This window comes from Theropithecus gelada, chromosome 16 (genome assembly GCF_003255815.1).
Source record: "Theropithecus gelada isolate Dixy chromosome 16, Tgel_1.0, whole genome shotgun sequence".
Taxonomy (NCBI): domain Eukaryota; kingdom Metazoa; phylum Chordata; class Mammalia; order Primates; family Cercopithecidae; genus Theropithecus; species Theropithecus gelada.
Genome location: NC_037684.1, coordinates 38162577 through 38172773, shown reverse-complemented (window position 1 = coordinate 38172773; position 10197 = coordinate 38162577). Strand labels below are relative to the sequence as shown.

The window sequence follows — 10197 nt, the reverse complement described above, 5'->3', positions numbered from 1 at the left end:
ACTGCAGCTTTTCTATGTTTAGATACAAAAATACCATTGTGCTGCAATTGCCTCCAGTATTCAGTACAGTAACATGGCTTCAGGTGTGTAGACTAGAAGCAATAGGTTACCGTATAGCCAGGTGTGGAGTAGTGGATACCATCTGGGTTTGTGTAAATACACTGGTGTGCACACAGTGGAATTGCCTAATGACACGCATTTGTCAGAACCTATCTCTGTCATTACGCAACGCATGACGGTGCTTCCTTCTGCCTGTTTCGGTGATCTCTCCCACTTTCCTCCCATTGGCTTTGCCACTTGACAAAGGGGCATCTTCAGGGAGCATGTGTGGGCCCCAGGTCCCTGCATCCTTGCTGATCTTGATAATTCTGATCTGATGACTTTTCTGATCCGATAAGCCCTCAATATCCAGTTGTCCACCCTGGAATGTTAACAAGGTAGTGGTTGGAAGTGTGGGCTTGGCCCGGCGTGGTGGCTCATACCTGTAATCTCAACACTTTGGGAGGCTGAGATGGGAGGATTACTTGAGCCCAGTAGCTTAAGCCTGGGCTTAAGGCTGAGGTGGGAGGATTGCTTGAGCCCAGCCTGGCCAACGTGGCAAAACCCCGTCTCTAAAAAAATACAAAAATTAGCCAGGCGTAGTGGCATGCATCTGTGGCCCCAGGTACCCAGGAGGCTGAGGTGGGAGAATTACTTGAGCCAGGAAGGTCAAGACTGCAGTGAGCTGTGATCCCATCATTGTACTGCAGCCTGGGCAAGAGAGTGAGCCCCTGTCCCCCCCAAAAAAAAAAGAAGAAGAAGAAGAAGAAGAAAAGAAGTGTGGGCTCTGGTGTCACTCAGATCTGAGTTCCTTTCCTGTTTCCAACAGGTGTTAGCTGAATGAACTTATGAGTCAGTTTCTTTTTGTATGAAAAGAGGGAAATAAGAGTACCTGCCCCAGGCCAGGCACGGTGGCTCACACCTGTAATCCCAGCACTTTGGTAGGCTGAGGCAGGTGGATCTCCTGAGATCAGGAGTTCGAGACCAGCCTGGCCAACATGGTGAAACCCCATCTCTACTAAAAATACAAAATTAGCCAGGTGTGGTGTCATGTCCCAGCTGCTCAGGAGGCTGAGGCAAGAGAATCACTTGAACTCGGGAGGCAGAGGTTGCAGTGAGCCAAGATCACGCCATTTCACTCCAGCCTGGGGAACAAGAGCAAAACTCTGTCTCAAAAAACAAAGAAAAAGAAAAAAAGTACCTGCCCCAAAGAGGTATTGTGGGACTATACGAGGACAGGCACACAAAGCACTTAGTAACAGTACCTGGAACATGCTATAAGCTCAATACATATATTATTGTTGTCATTTTTAATTAATTAATGTATTTATTTACCTACTGAGACAGGGCCTCACTCTCTTGCCTAGGCTGGAGTGCAGTGGTACACTGAAGCCTTGACCTCCCAGGCTCAAGCAGTCCTCCCAGCTCAGCCTCCTGAGTAGCTGGGCCTACAGACATGCTAATTTTAGTGGCAGTGATGCCTGGCTAATTTTTGTATTGTTTGTAGAGACAGGATTTTGCCACATTGCCCAGGCTAGTCTTGAATTCCTGGGCTCAAGCAATCCTTCTGCCTTGGCCTCCCAGGGTATTGGGATTATAGGCGTGAGCCACCACACCCAGCCCTATTGTTGCCATTGTTGTAGTTGTTGTGATAGAGGAAATGTTGGGAGGTGGTGTATCAGCCACCTCTGTGTCCTGCGTCATATCCCTGGGCCTTCCCTCTGACCCAGCTGCATCTGAGGGTCTACTCACTTCGCACTGATAGCTTCTTGCTTCAACTGCATAATACACATGTTCACTTTCTGTCCTGGGGTGTTTGCAGTGCCTGGGGTGAGACACTGAGGGAAGCCTGCTTGGAATACCCACATGCTAGTCTAGAAGTGGGGGAGGTGTCACTTCCTGGGATGATCCTCAACCAATGAGGGCTGGACACCAATGGATAAATACCTCTCACTATCAATCCTCAAGTGGACAATACTGAGAAGAGGCTCTTGGACTCTTCAGAAGATTCCAGTGGACTCACATCCAGCTGCCCACCACAGTGCGCAACTCAGCAAAACACCCTGTACTGGCTTTTCCTGTGGCGCACTGGGCCTGCTTCCTAGGGCCACCTCCTACGTAAATGATTTGCACAGAAGGCCTTATTTCAGGCTCTGCTTTCAGGTCTAGTCCAGGATAAAAGACAAGACCAGAAGGCCCTAGAAAGCAGCCTCAGGGAACAAATGAACCCCTAGGAATGGATGGCAACAAGGACTCCCTTGCTGGTGATAGGTAGGCAGTGAGAACCCTTAGCACACCACAGCTCCACAGTTCCTAAGACCTTCCCTTGCCATGTGGAATGAGGTTTAGAAAGAAAAGAGGCAGTGAATGCCAGCATTCCAGCACTTGAAAAGTTTGGGGCAATGCTAATTATGTGGATTGTGAAGCTAGTTGGCGTCTCTTAGCTGCCTTAGAAGCTTTGCAAGGAGAAAATGAGAGGCTACCAGTTCAGGGCAAGCTGTGAAACCCCAAGGATAGGGTTTAAGCCACCCTCATTTATCACAGCCAGCTGGAAGACTGTGCTGAAAGCCAGTTCCAGGATCTGATCAAAATGGTGGGGCAACCAAGGAGGAGATGGAATGAGCACGTCTAGCAGTTGTGTTCTGCTAACTTCTGACACTGACAGGGGCTGGGTAGGCCTTGGGATGTGGACATTTGAGAATGTGAAACTCCCAAAGCCCGCAAGCTCTCTTGAGAAGGAGAACAGCCCCTCTTCTTAGAAGACCTCACATGAGGCAGGCGCCTCACAATATTTTTTAAATTATTGTGGTAAGTTATACCTAACATAAAATTTACCATTTTAACCAATTTTAGGTGTGTAATTCAATGGGATTTAAAACATTCATTCATATTGACCGGCACAATGGCTCACACCTGTAATCCCAGCACTTTGGAAGGCCGAGGCAGGCAAATCACTTGAGGTCAGCAGTTTGAGACCAGCCTGGCCAACATGGTGAAACCTCATCTCTACTAAAAATACAAAAATTAACTGGGTGTGGTGGTGGTGCCTGTAATCCCAGCTACTCGGGAGGCTGAGGCACAAGAATCGCTTGAACCTGGAAGGCAGAGGTTGCAGTGAGCCTAGGTCATACCACTGCACTCCAGCCTGGGGGGACAGAGAGAGACTCTGTCTCAAAAAACAACAAAAACAAAACTCATATTATTGTGCAACCATCACCACTTTCCATCTTTTTTCCAGAACTTTTTTGTCTTCCCAAACTGAAACGCTGTACCCGTTAGCCAGTCACTCCTAATTGTCCCTGGACCCCAGCCCCTGGGAACCACCATTTTATTTGCTTCACTATATTTTGCTTGTCTTCTTTAAGATCCACCCCTGTCTCCCTTATAGCTTAATAACCAGGGTCAGGTCTCAGCGGAGCCTGACGGGGGAAGGGCAGTTCCTGATGCTGAGCCACACAAAGACTGCAGCGTCTGCGGGTGCACTCCTCCAGGAGCCAGGGGAGCCTACAGCAGCGTGGGTCTGAGCGCGCTAAGGCGGTGAATGTGGATTTAAGACTACATCAGGAAATGGAGGGCCAGGCAAGGTGGCTCACGCCTGTAATCCCAGCACTTTGGGAGGCCGAGGTGGGCGGATCACTTGAGGTCAGGAGTTGAAGACCAGCCTGGCCAACATGGCAAAACCCTGTCTCTACTAAAAATATAAAAATTAGCCGGGGACGCTGGCACATGCTTGTAATGCCAGCTACTTGAGAGGCTGAGGCAGGAGAATCGCTTGAACCTGGGAGGCGGAGGTCGCAGTGAGCCAAGATCGCACCATTGCACTCCAGCCTGGGCGACAGAGTCAGACTCCGTCTCCAAAAAAGAAAAAGGAAATGGAGGTTTAGCGTCATGTCAAGGACACCTGGAACTGGTCCTAAACATGCATGATGGGTCTCCTTGAAGCTTGGATCCCACAGGACTCCACAGCTGAGTGGTTTAATACAAGATCCACAGCAAACCAGAGGCAATACTACATTCTGAGGGAAATAGGGTAGTTGTACTTGTTAAAATGACAGGATTTTTGGATATGCTGGGTTAAATAAAATATATTATTCCAATTCATTTCGCCTGTTTCTCTTCTTTTCTCGTTTTCTTCCTTCCTTCCTTCCTTTTCTTTCTTTTTTTTTTTTTTTCTTCTTTTCTTTCATTTCTTTTTTTAACATAGGTCTCACTCTGTTGCCCAGGCTGGAGTGCTGTGGTGCAATCTCGGCTCACTGCAACCTCCACCTCCCAGGTTTGAGCAATTCTTGTGCTTCAGCCTCCTAAGTAGATGGAATTACAAGCACCCACCACTACGCCCAGCTAATTTTTTTGTATTTTTAGTAGAGACAGGGTTTCACCATGATGGCCAAGCTGCTCTTGAACTCCTGACCTCAAGTGATCCTCCCACCTCAGCCTCCCAAAGTGCTGGGATTATAGGCGTGAGCCACCATGCCCGGCCATCTTTTCATTTTTTTATTGTGTCTACTAGAAAGAGTGAAAAGTGTGCCCATGTGGCTGACATTATATTTCTATTGGACAGTGGTGACCAGTGGAAAATATCATGGAGATGCCAGACAGGTGTGAGAATACTGAAAAGTCAGAAGGCTCAGAGAAGGATGCATGTTCAGATGAATTTATTCTGGGAGACCCTTTCTTTACTAAAGCAATTCAGGGCCGGGCACATTGGCTCACACTTGTAATTCCAGCACTTTGGGAGGCTGAGGTAGGCGGATCATCTGAGGTCAGGAGTTCGAGACCAGCCTGGCCACTATGGTGAAACCCCATCTCTACTAAAAACACAAAAATTAGCCAGGTGTGGTGGTGGGTGCCTGTAATCCCAGCTACTTGGGAGGCCGAGGCATGAGAATCACTTGAATCAGGAAAGTGGAGATTGAATTGAGCTGAGATGGTGCCACTGAACTCCAGCCTGGGCAACAGAGTGAGAATCCATCTCAAAAAAAAAAAAAAAGAAGAAGAAGAAGAGAGAGAGAGAGACAAGAGAGAACATAAAAGGCCATGTGAAGACAGAGGCAGAAGTTGAAGTGAGCCAACCACAAGCAATGTCCGGAGCCCCAGAAGCTGGAAGAGGCAAGGAGGCTCCCCCCGAGAAATTTTGGATGGAGCACAGCTCTACAGACACCTTGGTTTTGGACTTCTAGCCTCCAGAACTGTGAAATGGTTGCTCTAAGCCACCAATTTGTGGTCATTTGTGGCAGCAGCCCTAGGGGACTAAAACATTCTCCCTCCCCACAACTCAACAACGTGGACTCTCTCCCTGGAACGTGACCAGGAAAGGCAGCACATCAAGGCACACCTTTGGCATTAGTTAAATCGGGAGGGTGAGCTAAATCATGAACATTAATGAACATCATTTTTTTTTTTTTTTTGAGATGGAGTCTCATCTTGTCGCCCAGGCTGTAGTGCAGTGGCACGATCTTGGCTCACTGCAACCTCTGCCTCCCAGGCTCAAGTGATTCTCCTGCCTCAACCTCCTGAGTAGCTGGGACTACACACACGCACCACCACACCTGACTAATTTTTGTATTTTTAGTAGAGACCAGGTTTTTGCCATGTTGGCCAGGCTCGTCTCGAACTCCTGACCTCAAGTAATCCACCTGCCTCAGCCTCAAGTTTGCTTTTTGTTCATGGAAATCAGCTTCATAAAAACCATCTTACCCTGAGATGTAGTTTGTTTCTGTAAATTTCAGAAGTTGAGTTCGGAATAGACATATCCAGGTTTATAAGAATCACAGGCTTCTGAAATATAAGAGGGAAAATAATTTCCTTAGGATATGTGACAGGCGAGGCTGTTTTTAAAAATCCTATTTCTAGTAGCTGGGTGGCCTGACAGAACCAGGTATTAACTAATTTTTTCCTGGACTGTGTTAAATAATTTATTCTTGAAAATGTTAGCTGGGCATAATGCCTCATGCTTGTAATCCCAACACTTTGGGAGGCTGAAGCAGGAAGATTGGTCAAGCCCAGGAGTTCCAGACCAGCTTGGGCAATATAGCAAGATACCTGTCTCTACCAAAAAAAAAAAATTAGTCAGACATGATGGTGCACACCTGTAGTCCCGCTACTCAGGAGCTTGAGGTGGGTTGATTGCTTCAGCCCAAGAGGTAGAGGGTGCAGTGAGCTGAAATTGTGCCACTGCACTCTGGCCTGGGTGACAGAGTGAGAGTCTCAAAAAAAAAGAAGAAAGGCAGGAAAGAAAGAAAGAAAAGAAAGAAAAAGGAAAGAAAGAAAGAGAGAGAGAGGAAAGGAAAGGAAAGGAAAGGAAAGGAAAGGAAAGGAAAGGAAAAGAAAAGAAAGGAAAGGAGAGGGGGGGGGGGGGGGGGGGGGGGGGGGGGGGGGAGGGGAGGGGAGGTAAAAGAAAGACAGGAAGGAAGGAATGAAGGAAGGAAGAAAGGAAGGAAAAAGAAAGACAGGAAGGAAGGAAGGAAGGAAGGAGGGAAGGAAGGAAGGAGGAAAGGAGGGAGGGAGGGAGGGAGGGAGGAAAGAAGTGGGGAGGGAAGGAGGGAGGAAAGGAAGGAAATGTTTGAGTAATGATCCTGTATCCTTTTCTCTGGATTTTTTCTATGACATTCCCCCACCACATCTTTCCCTCTTCCCCACCCTCCATCCGCTGATGAGATTTTTTAGGAGCTAGGGTGCTGGTTGCCATTGGTTCCTTATGGTGTGCCTGCATTGCTCGCATCCACCCCATTCTCAGGCTCCTGAAGCCCCTGAGTATTGTGACATCACAGGGACTACCTGTCTCTAGTCACCAGCACCTCTTATCTCTTATCCCAAGCTGTGGCTCACCTTGCTCTCTTGGTGCCACCTCCTGGAACACGGGGGTGGCATACTGTAGCTCCTGGGAATGTTCGGCCTCTGGGCAAAAGATAAGAAATAGGAGTTATTGGGCCAATTATCTGAATTTCTAAGCACATGAGGGCAGTGGGATAGACTCTGCAGAACATGCTCACCATCTCGGGCTGTGGAAACACATGGTCTGGATCCCACTTCTGGGACAGATCCCTCCTCTGTAAAATGAGAATGACATAAATTGGGGGTTGGTAGTATTTGTGTTAGAAAAGGTGGGTAAATTACTCAGCACTGCGTCTGGAATGTGGTCATGTTGGCTGAGATTGTTCCATTGTCAGCTGATGATAGGGTTTGGCTGTGTCCTCACCCAAATCACATCTTGAATTGTAGTCCCCACAAACCCCACGTGTCATGGGAGGGACCAGGTGGAGATAATTAAATCATGGGGGTGGTTTCTGTCATACTGTTCTAGTGATAGTGAGTTAGTTCTCACAAGATCTGATGGTTTTATAAGGTTTTTCCCCCTTCCCTTGGCTCTCATTCTTCTCTCTCCTGCTGCCTTGTGAAGAAGGATGTGTTTGCTTCCCCTTCTACCATGATTGTAAGTTTCCTGAGGCCTCCCAAGCCCTGTAGAACTGAGAGTCAATTAAACCTCTTTCCTTTATAAATTACCCCATCTCAGGTATGTCCTTATAATAGCAAGAGAATGGACTAATACATCAGCCAAGGCGTTGGGTCTTGTTTACTGCAAAGCAATGTGCAGTGCCTGCTTTGAGAGGTGACCATGAAAGACTGTGAAACACAGTGCGGATCATTCTGAACAGATGTGAAAAATCTTCAAGATATGTTGTTACATGGAAAAAAAAAATCACGGTGCAGAAAGTCATACCTACAATATGCTACAATTGCTACCATTTGTTTATTATACACATAGAATATCTGTGGAAGGATTTTTAAAAAACTAGTTTTTACCCCTAGAAAGTGGGACTGGGCGGCCGGGCGCGGTGGCTCAAGCCTGTAATCCCAGCACTTTGGGAGGCCGAGACGGGCGGATCACGAGGTCAGGAGATCGAGATCATCCTGGCTAACACAGTGAAACCCTGTCTCTACTAAAAAATACAAAAAACTAGCCGGGCGAGGTGGCGGGCGCCTGTAGTCCCAGCTACTCGGGAGGCTGAGGCAGGAGAATGGCGTAAACCCAGGAGGCGGAGCTTGCAGTGAGCTGAGATCCGGCCACTGCACTCCAACCTGGGCGACAAAGCGAGACTCCGTCTCAAAAAAAAAAAAAGTGGGACTCGGCATCAATAGACATTGAACTCTCTCCCTTTTGCTCCACCCCCCACTCCCATGTCTGTCAACCTTAACAAAATCAAAAGACAAAAACCTGAAACCACCCAAAACACACAACAAAGTTCTCTTACTTGCTTGTTTTCCATGGATATTTGCATAGATTCCAACTTCCACAGCTGTGTCTCCACAGTCCCTGGGCACATTATTTCTCATAGCTTTTCCTACATAAATCAGTACAGAATCATTAAATTAAACCAATTCAGCCACATTTCTCTCATCTCCTCAGCCAAGGAGCAGAACTCCCCAAAGTTCTGAAACAAGGAGTGACTTGTTCCAACGGCCCAAACTGTTGTCTAACAAAGGAATACTATAGACTCAGCAGGGAGTCTAGACACGGCTTCACCAAGCCAGGGGCTGTTCTGATTTATTTTCCTGGCTTTCAGAGGAACATGCTTTACCTATCAGATTATGCCTGAACTAGCCAGACTTATTTTCTTTCCTTCGCTGAAGAGAATATTCTGTGGAAGCTTTGTAATATCTTCAAGAGAGTGTAAATGGCCTACCGAATTCTTTTTTTTTTTTTTTTTTTTAAGACAGAGTCTCGCTTTGTGGCCCAGGCTGGAGTGTCATGGTGCAATCTCCACTCACCACAACCTCCGCCTCCTGGTTTCGAGCAATTCTCCTGCCTCAGCCTCCCGAGTAGCTGGGATTACGGGCATGTGCCACCATGCCCAGCTAATTTTTTGTATTTTTAGTAGAGGTGGGGCTTCACTGTGTTGCCCAGGCTGGTCTCAAACTCCTGACTTCACGTGATCAAAATGCTGGGATTATAGGCATGAGCCACTGTGCCCGGCCAGCCTCGCTGAATTCTATTGTTAGCTCCAGCCAGTAATCAAAAATATTAATGCCACTTTTGCAATAACCTGGACTTTTTATAGGAAGGAGAAACATGTTTTTAAGACATATGAGATGTGGGCCAGGGTGCAGTGGCTCACGCCTGTAATTCCAGTGCTTTGGGAAGCTGAGGTGGAAGGATCACTTGAGGCCAGGAATTTAAGACCAGCCTGGGGAACATAGTGAGACATTGTCTCTAAAAAGAATTTTGTAATTAAAAAAAAAAATACTGTAATCCCAGCACTTTGGGAGGCTGAGGCAGGAGGATGATTTGAGTCCAGGAGTTCAAGACTAGCCTGGGCAACATGGTGAAACCTACAAAAAAAAAATTAGCCGGGAATGGTGCGCGCCTGTGGTCCCAGCTACTCAGGTAGCTGAGGCAGGAGGGGGCCTGGGAGGTCGAGGTTGCAGTGAGCCATGATTGCACCACTGCACTCCAGCCTTGGGTGATGGAAGTGAGATCCTATCTGAAAAAAAAATATATATATATATATAGATAGATAGATAGATAGATAAACACACACACACATATACACACACACATATATACACATATACATATATATATACACATGTATGGGATTACAGCTGGGGCTGTAATACAGCTCCAGCACTTTGGGTGGCAGAGATAGGCAGATCACGAGGTCAGGAGTTCAAGACCAGCCTGGCCAACATAGTGAAACCCCGTCTCTACTAAAAATACAAAAATTAGCCGAGCATGGTGGTGGGCACCTGTAATCCCAGCTACTTGGGATGCTGAGGCAGGAGAATCGCTTGAACCCGGGAGGTGGAGGTTGCAGTGAGCGGAGATTGTGCCACTGCACTTTAGCCTGGGCAACAGAGTGAGGCCCCATCTCTTAAAAAATGAAATGAAGGGCCGGGCGCGGTGGCTCAAGCCTGTAATCCCAGCACTTTGGGAGGCCGAGGCGGGTGGATCACGAGGTCAGGAGATCGAGACCATCCTGGCTAACATGGTGAAACCCTGTCTCTACTAAAAATACAAAAAACTAGCCGGGCGTGGTGGCGGGCGCCTGTAGTCCCAGCTACTCGGAGGCTGAGGCGGGAGAATGGCGTGAACCCGGGAGGTGGAGCTTGCAGTGAGCCGAGATCGCGCCACTGCACTCCAGCCTGGGCGACAGAGCG

The 10197-nt window shown here is 47.7% G+C and overlaps 1 protein-coding gene across 3 annotated transcripts in view; it reads right to left on the bottom strand.

Annotated features, from left to right (window-relative positions):
* Window positions 1–4677: 4677 nt before the first annotated feature.
* Window positions 4678–10197, bottom strand: part of MILR1 (mast cell immunoglobulin like receptor 1) — a 22041-nt gene continuing 16521 nt past the window's right edge. For all 3 annotated transcript variants that reach the window (XM_025362675.1, XM_025362677.1, XM_025362676.1), the window contains 5 exons: window positions 8292–8381; window positions 7032–7088; window positions 6868–6936; window positions 5737–5817; window positions 4678–5011 (listed from right to left, as the gene is read on the bottom strand). In XM_025362675.1, coding sequence (XP_025218460.1) covers window positions 5765–5817; window positions 6868–6936; window positions 7032–7088; window positions 8292–8381 — 269 coding nt within the window. In that variant the 3' untranslated portion in view covers window positions 4678–5011; window positions 5737–5764. The remainder of the gene's footprint in view (window positions 5012–5736; window positions 5818–6867; window positions 6937–7031; window positions 7089–8291; window positions 8382–10197) is intronic.